Raw genomic sequence first — 12529 nt, 5'->3', positions numbered from 1 at the left:
GGGGCACGGGGGGGGTACGGGGGGGGGGAATGGGGGGGACGGGGGGGCTGGGGGGGTGGGGGGGAACGGGGGGGCTGGGGGGCCCGGGGGAGGACTGGGGGGGAATGGGGGGGAACGGGGGGGCTGGGGGGGTGGGGGGGAACGGGGGGGGCCCGGGGGGGAACCAGGGGGGGTACGGGGGGGACTCGGGGGGGCACCGGGGGGGTACAGGGGGGGACTGGGGGCCATGGGGGGGCACCGGGGGGCACGGGGGGGGTACAGGGGGGAACGGGGGGGACTGGGGGCCATGGGGGGGCCGGGGGGCACTGGGGCACGGGGGGGGACACGGGGGGGTACAGGGGGGACTGGGGGGGCACCGGGGGGCACGGGGGGGTACGGGGGGGAACAGGGGGGACTGGGGGCCATGGGGGGGCCGGGGGGCACCGGGGGGCACGGGAGGGGGCACGGGGGGGGCACGGGGGGGGACTGGGGGGGCACCGGGGGGCAGGGGGGGGACTGGGGGGGCACCGGGGGGGGTACGGGGGGGACTCGGGGGGGGTACAGGCGGGAACGGGGGGGGACTGGGGGCCATGGGGGGGCCGGGGGGCACCGGGGGGCACGGGAGGGGGCACGGGGGGGGACTGGGGGGGCACCGGGGGGCACGGGGGGGGCACAGGGGGGTACGGGGGGGAACGGGGGGGTACAGGGGGGACTGGGGGGGCACCGGGGGGCACGGGGGGGGTACGGGGGGGAACGGGGGGGACTGGGGGCCATGGGGGGGCCGGGGGGCACCAGGGGCACGGGGGGGGTACGGGGGCGGACTGGGGGGGAACGGGGGGCATGGGGGGGGAACCAGGGGGCAGCAGGGGGGCATGGGGGGCACGGGGCGGACTGGGGGGGGCCGGGGGGCACGGGGGGGTGCAGGGGGGCATGGGGGGGCACTGGAAGGGTCATATAGGGCTGGGGGGGCCCTGGAGGACACGGGGGGGCTGGGAGGGTCACAGGGGTCCCGGGGATCCCGAGGGGTTATGGGGGGGCCAGGGGGTCCCCAGGGGGGTCGTGGGGGGGGTCCCAATATGTCCCGAGGGGTCACAGGGGGTTTAAGGGGGGGGTTGGGGGGTCCCAAGGGGTCCTGAGGGGTCCCGAGGGGTTTGGGGGGGTCTCAAGGGGTCAGAGAGGTTTGGGGGGGTCCCGAGGGCTCGGGGGGGTCCCGAGCGGTCCCGAGGGATTTTGGGGTCCCGAGGGGGCCGTGGGGGGTTGGGGGGGTCCCGAGGGGTCCCGAGGGGTTTGGGGGGGTCCCGGGAGGCCGTGGGGGGGTTGGGGGGTCCCAAGGGATTGGAGGGGTTTGGGGGGGGCCTGGGGGTGGTGTGGGGGGTTAGGGGGGTCCTGAAGGGTCCCGAGGGGTTTGGGGGGTCCCGGGGGGTCCCGAGGGGTTTGGGGGGGTCCCGGGGGGGCGTGGGGGGTTGGAGTGTCCCGAGGGGTCCGAGGGGTTTGGGGGGTCTCGGGGGGGCCTTGGGGGTTGGGGGGTCCCGAGGGGTTGGAGGGGTTTGGGGGGTCCCGGGGGGGCGTGGGGGGGTTGGGGGTCCCAAGGGGTTGGAAGAGTTTGGGGGGTCCTGGGGGGTGTGGGAGGGTTGGGGGGTCCCGAGGGGTCTCGAGCGGATTGGGGGGTCCCGAGGGGTCCCGAGGGGTTTGGGAGGTCCCAGGGTGGCGTGGGGGGTTTGGGGGGTCCCAAGGGGTTGGAGGAGTTTGGGGGGTCCCGGGGGGGTGGGGGGGTTGGGGGGTCCCGAGGGGTTTGGGGGGTCCGAGGGGGGTTAGGGGGTCCGAGGGGTCCCGAGGGGTTTGGGGGGTCCCGGGGGGGTGTGGGGGGGTTTGGGGGATCCCGAGGGGTTGGAAGAGTTCGGGGGGGTCCCGGGGGGTGTGGGGGGGTTGGGGGGTCCTGAGGGGTCCCGAGCGGTTTGGGAGGTCCCGGGGGTGTGGGGGGGGGTTGGGGGGTCCCGAGGGGTCCCAAGCGGTTTGGGGGGTCCCGAGGGGTCCCGGGGGTGTGGGGGGGGGTTGGGGGGTCCCGAGGGGTCCCGAGGGGTTTGGGGGGTCCCAGGGGGTTGGGGGGTCCCGAGGGGTCCCGAGCGGTTTGGGGGGTCCCAAGGGGTCCCGAGCGGTTTGGGGGGGTCCCGGGGGGGGTTGGGGGGGCCCGAGGGGTCCCGAGCGGTTTGGGGGGTCCCAAGGGGTCCCGAGCGGTTTGGGGGGGTCCCAGGGGGGTTGGGGGGTCCCGAGGGGTCCCGAGGGGTTTGGGGGGTCCCAAGGGGTCCCGAGCGGTTTGGGGGGTCCCGGGGGTGTGGGGGGGGGTTGGGGGGTCCCAAGGGGTCCCAAGCGGTTTGGGGGGTCCCGAGGGGTCCCGGGGGGGTGGGGGGGGTTGGGGGGTCCCGAGGGGTCCCGAGCGGTTTGGGGGGTCCCGAGGGGTTTGGGGGGGTCCCGGGGGGGTTGGGGGGTCCCGAGGGGTCCCGAGCGGTTTGGGGGGGGTCCCGGGGGGGTTGGGGGTACCTGGCGGCGGGGGGGGCGGCGAGGGCCCGCCGGCCCAGGGCCACCTGGTTGATGTTGTAGTAGCCCGGGCTGTCCAGGTCGGCCAGCGAGAAGTTGGGGCCCGAGGCCGTGGCCACGGGGGCTGCGGGGCCGCGTCAGCCCCCCGCACACGCGTGTGCGCCGCGTGCGCTGCGCAGAGGGGCTGGGGGCACGCGTGTGCGCCGGGTGGTGGGGGCTGGGGACACGCGTGTGCTGCACGGAGGGGCTGGGGGCACGCGTGCGCTGCACGGAGGGGCTGGGGACACGCGTGCGCTGCACGGAGGGGCTGGGGGCACGCGTGTGCTGCACGGAGGGGCTGGGGGCACGCGTGTGCGCCGGGCGGTGGGGCTGGGGGCACGCGTGTGCTGCGCGGAGGGGCTGGGGGCACGCGTGTGCACCGGGCGGTGGGGCTGGGGGCACGCGTGTGCTGCACGGAGGGGCTGGGGGCACGCGTGTGCACCGGGCGGTGGGGCTGGGGGCACGCGTGTGCTGCGCGGAGGGGCTGGGGGCACGCGTGTGCGCCGGGTGGTGGGGCTGGGGGCACGCGTGTGCTGCACGGAGGGGCTGGGGACACGCGTGTGCGCCGGGCGGTGGGGCTGGGGACACGCGTGTGCACCGGGCGGTGGGGCTGGGGACACGCGTGTGCGCCGGGTGGTGGGGCTGGGGACACGCGTGTGCGCCGGGTGGTGGGGCTGGGGGCACGCGTGTGCTGCACGGAGGGGCTGGGGACACGCGTGTGCGCCGGGTGGTGGGGTTGGGGACACGCGTGTGCTGCATGGAGGGGCTGGGGACACGCGTGTGCACCGGACGGTGGAGCTGGGGACACGCGTGCGCTGCACGGAGGGGCTGGGGACACGCGTGTGCGCTGGGTGGTGGGGCTGGGGGCACGCGTGTGCGCCGGGTGGTGGGGCTGGGGGCACGCGTGTGCTGCGCGGAGGGGCTGGGGACACGCGTGTGCTGCACGGAGGGGCTGGGGACACGCGTGTGCACCGGACGGTGGAGCTGGGGGCACGCGTGTGCTGCACGGAGGGGCTGGGGACACGCGTGTGCACCGGACGGTGGAGCTGGGGACACGCGTGCGCTGCACGGAGGGGCTGGGGACACGCGTGTGCGCCGGGCGGTGGGGTTGGGGACACGCGTGTGCTGCACGGAGGGGCTGGGGACACGCGTGTGCGCCGGGCGGTGGGGCTGGGAACACGCGTGTGCTGCACGGAGGGGCTGGGGGCACGCGTGTGCGCCGGGCGGTGGGGCTGGGAACACGCGTGTGCTGCACGGAGGGGCTGGGGGCACGCGTGTGCGCCGGGCGGTGGGGCTGGGAACACGCGTGTGCTGCGCGGAGGGGCTGGGGGCACGCGTGTGCGCCGGGCGGTGGGGCTGGGGGCACGCGTGTGCTGCGCGGAGGGGCTGGGGGCACGCATGTGCGCCGGGTGGTGGGGCTGGGGACACGCGTGCGCTGCACGGAGGGGCTGGGGACACGCGTGTGCGCCGGGCGGTGGGGTTGGGGACACGCGTGTGCTGCACGGAGGGGCTGGGGACACGCGTGTGCGCCGGGCGGTGGGGCTGGGGACACGCGTGCGCTGCACGGAGGGGCTGGGGGCACGCGTGTGCGCCGGGCGGTGGGGCTGGGGACACGCGTGTGCTGCACGGAGGGGCTGGGGGCACGCGTGTGCGCCGGGCGGTGGGGCTGGGGACACGCGTGCGCTGCACGGAGGGGCTGGGGGCACGCGTGTGCTGCACGGAGGGGCTGGGGGCACGCGTGTGCGCCGGGCGGTGGGGCTGGGGACACGCGTGTGCTGCACGGAGGGGCTGGGGGCACGCGTGTGCGCCGGGCGGTGGGGCTGGGGACACGCGTGTGCTGCACGGAGGGGCTGGGGGCACGCGTGTGCTGCACGGAGGGGCTGGGGACACGCGTGCGCTGCGCGGAGGGGCTGGGGACACGCGTGTGCGCCGGGTGGTGGGGCTGGGGACACGCGTGTGCTGCGCGGAGGGGCTGGGGGCACGCGTGTGCGCCGGGCGGTGGGGCTGGGGGCACGCGTGCACTGCACGGAGGGGCTGGGGACACGCGTGTGTACCGGGCGGTGGGGCTGGGGACACGCGTGCGCTGCACGGAGGGGCTGGGGACACGCGTGTGCGCCGGGTGGTGGGGCTGGGGACACGCGTGTGCTGCGCGGAGGGGCTGGGGGCACGCGTGTGCGCCGGGCGGTGGGGCTGGGGGCACGCGTGCACTGCACGGAGGGGCTGGGGGCACGCGTGTGCGCCGGGCGGTGGGGCTGGGGGCACGCGTGCACTGCACGGAGGGGCTGGGGGCACGCGTGTGCGCCGGGTGGTGGGGCTGGGGACACGCGTGTGCTGCACGGAGGGGCTGGGGGCACGCGTGTGCTGCACGGAGGGGCTGGGGACACGCGTGTGCGCCGGGCGGTGGGGCTGGGGACACGCGTGTGCTGCACGGAGGGGCTGGGGGCACGCGTGTGCGCCGGGCGGTGGGGTTGGGGACACGCGTGTGCAACGCATAGGGGCCTGGAGAGCACGCGTGTGATGCACACAGGAGCTGGGGTACACGTGTGTGCAATGCACACGGGCGCAAGGAGTGCGTGTGCGGTGCATAGGGGAGCCGGGGCACACGCGTGTGCAATGCATGAGGGGCTGGGAACGCGTGTGCGACGCACAGGGGAGCCGGGGCACACGCGTGTGCAATGCACAAGGGGCTGGGAACGCGTGTGCGACGCACAGGGGAGCCGGGGCACATGCGTGTGCAATGCATGAGGGGCTGGGAACGCGTGTGCGACGCACAGGGGAGCCGGGGCACACGCGTGTGCAATGCACGAGGGGCTGGGAACGCGTGTGCGACGCACAGGGGAGCCGGGGCACCCGCGTGTGCAACGCACGAGGGAGGCTGGGGCACACGCATGGCCGGGCGGAGCGTCGAGGGGCCGGGGCACACGCGTGTGCACCCCCCCGCCGCCCCGGCCTCGCACACGCGTGTGCGGGCGTGCGTGTCCCCCCGCACTTACTCTGCGACACCCTCACCAGCTCCGTCACGTTCCAGACGCCCGACGTCACGAAACAGTCCTGGAACGTCAGGTGCCCTGCGGGGCCACACGCGTGTCAGCCGGTGCATGCGTGTCAGTCGGCACACGCATGTCAGTCGGCACATGCGTGTCAGCCGGAGTGCGCGAGTCAGTCGGCACATGCGAGTCAGCCGGAGCGCGCGTGTCAGCCGGTGCATGCGCGTCAGCCGGAGCACGCGTGTCAGCTGGAGCGCGCGTGTCAGCCGGAGCGCACGTGTCAGCTGGAGCGCGCGTGTCAGCCGGAGCGCACGTGTCAGTCGGCACACGCGTGTCAGCCGGAGTGCTTGTGTCAGCCGGAGCGCACGTGTCAGTCGGCACACGCGTGTCAGCCGGAGCGCGCATGTCAGTCGGCACACGCACGTCAGCCAGAGCGCGCGTGTCAGCCGGAGCGCACGTGTCAGCCAGAGTGCGTGTGTCAGCCGGAGCGCGCGTGTCAGTCGGCACACGCGTGTCAGCCGGAGCGCGCGTGTCAGCCGGAGCGCGCGTGTCAGCTGGAGCGCGCGTGTCAGCCGGAGCGCACGTGTCAGTCGGCACACGCGTGTCAGCCGGAGTGCGTGTGTCAGCCGGAGCGCGCGTGTCAGTCGGAACACGCGTGTCAGCCGGAGTGCGTGTGTCAGCCGCAACAAAGGGGTCAAAGGGGTCGCACGGGGGGTTACTGGGGGCACTGGGGGGGCTATGGGGGAGCCAAGGGGGTCGCACGGGGGTTACTGGGGGCACTGGGAGGGACTGGGAGCACTGGGGGGGCTATAGGGGAACAAAGGGGGTCACACGGGGGGTTACTGGGGGCACTGGGAGGAACTGGGAGCACTGGGGGGGCTATGGGGAGGCCAAGGGGGTCGCACGGGGGTTACTGGGGGTTACTGGGGGGCACTGGGAGGGAACTGGGAGCACTGGGGGGGCTATGGGGGGGCCAAGGGGGTCGCACGGTGGGTTACTGGGGGCACTGGGAGGGACTGGGGGCACTGGGAGGGCTATAGGGGGACAAAGGGGGTCACACGGGGGGTTACTGGGGGCACTGGGAGGAACTGGGAGCACTGGGGGGGCTATGGGGGGGCCAAGGGGGTCGCACGGGGGGTTACTGGGGGCACTGGGAGGGACTGGGAGCACTGGGGGGGCTATGGAGGGGCCAAGGGGGTCGCACGGGGGGTTACTGGGGGCACTGGGAGGAACTGGGGGCACTGGGAGCCCCGAGGGGCCCAGGCGTCCGGGGCCGCTCACCGTTGGGCAGTGGTTTGATGTCCGCGTCCCCTTGCTGGTTCGAACTGTCGGACTGGGCCGATTCTGCGGGGGGGCGGGAAGGGGGGGGGGTCAGCCCGGACGCCTGGGCCCTTTCCCACCCTGTTGGGGAGCCCCGGACGCCTGGGCCCCTTCCCGCCCCGGACGACTGGGCCCCTTCCCACCCTGTTGGGGAGCCCGGGACGCCTGGGCCCCTTCCCGCCCCGGACGCCTGGGCCCTTTCCCACCCTGTTGGGGAGCCCCGGACACCTGGGCCCCTTCCTGCCCCGGACGCCTGGGCCCCTTCCCGCCCCGGGGGGGGGGGGGTCGGGAGGTGGCAGCGCTGAAGGGCCCCTCATTCCCACTGGGATCATGTTGGGCCCCCCCCACCCACCTTGGGGCCCAGGCGTCCGGGTGCCCCACCCCCACGTGGCTCAGGGGCCCAGGCGTCCGGGTCCCCCCCCCCCCCCATATCCCGGGAGATCCAGGCATCAGGGAGCCCCTGTCACACCCCCCCCCCCCGGAGGACCCAGGCTGCCCCCCTCCCGCCTCGGGGCCCAGGCGTCCGGGCGCCCCCTGCACCACCCGGGGGCCCAGGCGTCCGGGGGCCCCTCGCCGGGCCGGGGGCCAGGAAGGCGCTGGCCCCCCGCCAACGGGCAGCGCCGACAAAGGGGCCATTGTCTGCGCCGGCCGGGGGGAGGGGGGGGGCGCCCGGACGCCTGGGCCCCCCCCGCCGCCGCAACCCCCCCGTACTGCCACCCCCCTCCCAGCCCCGGACGCCTGGGCCCCCCCCGCCGCCGCAACCCCCCCGTACTGCCACCCCCCTCCCCAGCCCCGGACGCCTGGGCCCCCCCCGCCGCCGCAACCCCCCCTTACTGCCACCCCCCTCCCCAGCCCCGGACGCCTGGGCCCCCCCCGCCGCCGCAACCCCCCCGTACTGCCACCCCCCTCCCCAGCCCCGGACGCCTGGGCCCCCCCCGCCGCCGCAACCCCCCCGTACTGCCACCCCCCTCCCCAGCCCCGGACGCCTGGGCCCCCCCCGCCGCCGCAACCCCCCCTTACTGCCACCGCCCCCCCCAGCCCCGGACGCCTGGGCCCCCCCCGCCGCCGCAACCCCCCCGTACTGCCACCCCCCTCCCCAGCCCCGGACGCCTGGGCCCCCCCATGCTACATCCCCCCCCCCCCCGGACCCGGACACCTGGGCCCCCCCCTCGCTGTAACCCTCCCCCGCCCCGGACGCCTGGGCCTCTACTGCCCCCCCCCGCCGCCGCAGGGGCCCAGGCGTCCGGGCGGCGAGGGGGGCCGGGGTCTGTCCCCCCCCCCCCGCGGGGTCAGAGGTCGGCGGTGGCGCGTGTCGGGGTCGCGACCCCCGCGGGTGGCGCGTGCCGCCCCTCCCCCGCCCGGACGCCTGGGCCCCCCCAGGGCCGAGGGGCTGCTGGGACGGCGGCGACGGTGACAGCGGGGCCAGCGCGGGGCCACCCCCCCCCCCGCGGCTCCCGGCGCGTCCCCGAGGCCCCGGGTCACCGTCCCTGGGTCACCCCGTCCCCGGGTCACCCCCGTCCCCGCGTCACCCCGTCCCCATGTCACCCTGTCACTGTCCCTGGGTCACCCCTGTGTCCCCGTCCCCGGGTCACCCCGTCCCCGCGTCACCCCGTCCCTGGGTCACCCCTGTCCCTGTGTCACCGTCCCTGTGTCACCCCGTCCCCGGGTCACCCTGCCCCTGTTCCTGTGTCACCCCGTCCCCGCGTCACCCCGTCCCTGTGTCACTGTCCCCGCGTCACCCCGTCCCTGGGTCACCCCGTCCCCGCGTCACCCCCGTCCCTGTGTCACCGTCCCCACGTCACCCCGTCCCTGTGTCACCCCGTCCCCGCGTCACCCCGTCCCCGCGTCACCCCCGTCCCCGCGTCACCCCTGTCCCCGCGTCACCCCCGTCCCCGCGTCACCCTGTCACTGTCCCTGCGTCACCCCTGTGTCCCCGTCCCCGTGTCACCCCGTCCCTGTGTCACCTCGTCCCCGTCCCTATGTCACCCCCATCCCCGTGTCACCCCGTGCCCGTCCCCGTGTCACCCTGTCCCCGCCCCTGTTCCTGTGTCACCCCGTCCCCGTGTCCCCGTCCCTGTGGGCCCCCCCGACACCTACAGGCACCCATGGACCCCACGCGTGTCTCCCCCCCCACTGGCGCCGCACACGCCCCGTGCACACGCGTGTGTCCCGCCGCTGCCGCCACCAGGGCGCCCGGCGCACGCGGCACAGCACACGCGATGCGGTGCACGGCGCATGGCCTGGCACGCTGCATGGCGCACACGGCACACGGCACGGCACACGCGATGCAGTGCACGGCCCACGCCGCACGGCCTGGCACGCGGCACGGCACGGCACACGCGATGCAGTGCACGGCCCACGGTGCACGGCCCACGCGGCACGGCACACGGCACGGCACACGCGATGCAGTGCACGGCCCACGCCGCACGGCCTGGCACGCTGCACGGCACACGGCACGGCACACGCGATGCAGTGCACGGCGCACGGTGCACGGCCCACGCTGCACGGCCTGGCACGCTGCACGGCACGGCACACGCGATGCAGTGCACGGCGCATGGCCTGGCACGCTGCACGGCACACACGGCACACGCGATGCAGTGCACGGCCCACGGTGCACGGCCCACGCGGCACGGCACACGGCACAGCACACGCGATGCAGTGCACGGCCCACGCTGCACGGCCCACGCTGCACGGCCTGGCACGCTGCACGGCACGGCACACGCGATGCAGTGCACGGCGCATGGCCTGGCACGCTGCACGGCACACACGGCACACGGCACGGCACACGCGATGCAGTGCACGGCGCACGCGGCACGGCCTGGCACGCTGCACGGCACACGCGATGCAGTGCACGGCCCACGCCGCACGGCCTGGCACGCTGCACGGCACACGGCACGGCACACGTGATGCAGTGCACGGCGCACGGTGCACGGCCTGGCACGCTGCACGGCACACGGCACGGCACACGCGATGCAGTGCACGGCGCATGGCCTGGCACGCTGCACGGCACACACGGCACACGCGATGCAGTGCACGGCCCACGGTGCACGGCCCACGCGGCACGGCACACGGCACGGCACACGCGATGCAGTGCACGGCGCACGGTGCACGGCCCACGCTGCACGGCCTGGCACGCTGCACGGCACGGCACACGCGATGCAGTGCACGGCGCATGGCCTGGCACGCTGCACGGCACACACGGCACACGGCACGGCACACGCGATGCAGTGCACGGCGCACGCGGCACGGCCTGGCACGCTGCACGGCACACGCGATGCAGTGCACGGCCCACGGTGCACGGCCCACGCTGCACGGCCTGGCACGCTGCACGGCACACAGCACACGCGATGCAGTGCACGGCACATGGCGCACGGCGCACGCTGCACGGCCTGGCACGCCGCATGCTGCATGTTGCACGGTGCACGGCCCACGCTGCACGGCTCGGCATGGCACACACGGCACGGCACACGCGATGCAGTGCACAGCACACGCTGCACGGCCTGGCACGCTCACGGCGCACACTGCACGGCACACGCTGCATGTTGCACGGTGCACGGCCCACGCTGCACGGTGCACGCCGCACGCCGCACGCCGCACGGCTCGGCACGGCACACACGGCACAGCACACGCGATGCAGTGCACGGCGCACGCTGCACAGTCCATGGCACACGTTGCACGGCGCACACTGCACGTTGCACAGCAGGCGTTGCACGGTCCGGCACGCGTTGCACGGCGCACGGCACAGTGCCCGCCGCGGGCTCTGCACGAGGGGCCCCGAGGGCGGCGCTTCCCGCCGGCGCCGGAGAGCGAGAGCCGGAGGCAGGAACACGCGGCGCCGCAGCCCGGCTCCGACACGGCATCAGCCCCCCCCCCCGCTCGTGCGCGGCCCCCTCGTGCGAGGGTGCACGGGGACACGGCCATGCTGCAACGCCCCTTACATGCTGCACCATCCCTTGCACGTACGCGTGCAAACCCTCGGGCGAGGGCCCGCTGCAACCCGCCGCGCACCATCCCTTCCACGTACGCGTGCAAACCCTCGGGCGAGGGCCCGCTGCAACCCGCCGCGCACCATCCCTTCCACGTACGCGTGCAAACCCTCGGGCGAGGGCCCGCCGCAACCCGCCGCGCACCATCCCTTCCACGTACGCGTGCAAACCCTCGGGCGAGGGCCCGCTGCAACCCGCCGCGCACCATCCCTTCCACGTACGCGTGCAAACCCTCGGGCGAGGGCCCGCTGCAACCCGCCCGCGCACCATCCCTTCCACGTACGCGTGCAAACCCTCGGGCGAGGGCCCGCTGCAACCCGCCGCGCGCCATCCCTTCCACCTACGCGTGCAAACCCTCGGGCGAGGGCCCGCTGCAACCCGCCGCGCACCATCCCTTCCACGTACGCGTGCAAACCCTCGGGCGAGGGCCCGCCGCAACCCGCCGCGCACCATCCCTTACACGTACGCGTGCAAACCCTCGGGCGAGGGCCCGCCGCAACCCGCCGCGCACCATCCCTTCCACGTACGCGTGCAAACCCTCGGGCGAGGGCCCGCCGCAACCCGCCGCGCACCATCCCTTCCACGTACGTGTGCAAACACTCGGGCGAGGGCCCGCCGCAACCCGCCGCGCACCATCCCTTCCACCTACGCGTGCAAACCCTCGGGCGAGGGCCCGCCGCAACCCGCCGTGCACCATCCCTTCCACCTACGCGTGCAAACCCTCGGGCGAGGGCCCGCTGCAACCCGCCGCGCACCATCCCTTGCACGTACGCGTGCAAACCCTCGGGCGAGGGCCCGCTGCAACCCGCCGCGCACCATCACTTCCACGTATGCGTGCAAACCCTCGGGCGAGGGCCCGCCGCAACCCGCCCGCGCACCATCCCTTCCTCGTACGCGTGCAAACACTCGGGCGAGGGCCCGCTGCAACCCGCCGCGCACCATCCCTTGCACGTACGCGTGCAAACCCTCGGGCGAGGGCCCGCTGCAACCCGCCGCGCACCATCACTTCCACGTATGCGTGCAAACCCTCGGGCGAGGGCCCGCCGCAACCCGCCCGCGCACCATCCCTTCCACGTACGCGTGCAAACCCTCGGGCGAGGGCCCGCTGCAACCCGCCGCGCACCATCCCTTGCACGTACGCGTGCAAACCCTCGGGCGAGGGCCCGCTGCAACCCGCCGCGCACCATCACTTCCACGTATGCGTGCAAACCCTCGGGCGAGGGCCCGCTGCAACCCGCCGCGCACCATCCCTTCCTCGTACGCGTGCAAACCCTCGGGCGAGGGCCCGCCGCAACCCGCCGCGCACCATCCCTTCCACGTACGCGTGCAAACCCTCGGGCGAGGGCCCGCCGCAACCCGCCGCGCACCATCCCTTCCACGTACGCGTGCAAACCCTCGGGCGAGGGCCCGCTGCAACCCGCCGCGCACCATCCCTTCCACGTACGTGTGCAAACACTCGGGCGAGGGCCCGCCGCAACCCGCCGCACACCATCCCTTCCTCGTACGCGTGCAAACCCTCGGGCGAGGGCCCGCTGCAACCCGCCCGCGCACCATCCCTTCCACCTACGCGTGCAAACCCTCGGGCGAGGGCCCGCCGCAACCCGCCGCACACCATCCCTTCCTCGTACGCGTGCAAACCCTCGGGCGAGGGCCCGCTGCAACCCGCCCGCGCACCATCCCTTC

General features: G+C 75.6%; 2 protein-coding genes across 2 annotated transcripts in view; one reads left to right on the top strand and one right to left on the bottom strand.

Annotated features, from left to right (window-relative positions):
* The window catches only part of HOOK2 (hook microtubule tethering protein 2), a 10442-nt gene extending 9327 nt beyond the window's left edge, over positions 1-1115 (top strand). The window contains exon 17 of the mRNA XM_068922693.1: positions 1075-1115. Within this exon, the coding sequence (XP_068778794.1) occupies positions 1075-1115 (41 nt within the window). The remainder of the gene's footprint in view (positions 1-1074) is intronic.
* Positions 1116-1354: 239 nt separating this feature from the next.
* The window catches only part of NFIX (nuclear factor I X), a 34877-nt gene continuing 23702 nt past the window's right edge, over positions 1355-12529 (bottom strand). Inside the window, exons 3-6 of the mRNA XM_068922692.1 lie at positions 6822-6884; positions 5547-5621; positions 2518-2638; positions 1355-1490 (exon numbers count right to left, since the gene is read on the bottom strand). Coding sequence (XP_068778793.1) covers positions 1355-1490; positions 2518-2638; positions 5547-5621; positions 6822-6884 — 395 coding nt within the window. The remainder of the gene's footprint in view (positions 1491-2517; positions 2639-5546; positions 5622-6821; positions 6885-12529) is intronic.

This window comes from Struthio camelus, chromosome 31 (genome assembly GCF_040807025.1).
Source record: "Struthio camelus isolate bStrCam1 chromosome 31, bStrCam1.hap1, whole genome shotgun sequence".
Classification (NCBI taxonomy): Eukaryota; Metazoa; Chordata; class Aves; order Struthioniformes; family Struthionidae; genus Struthio; species Struthio camelus.
The sequence above is the reverse complement of the archived record's forward strand: the minus strand, read 5'-3'. Positions and strand labels throughout refer to the sequence as shown.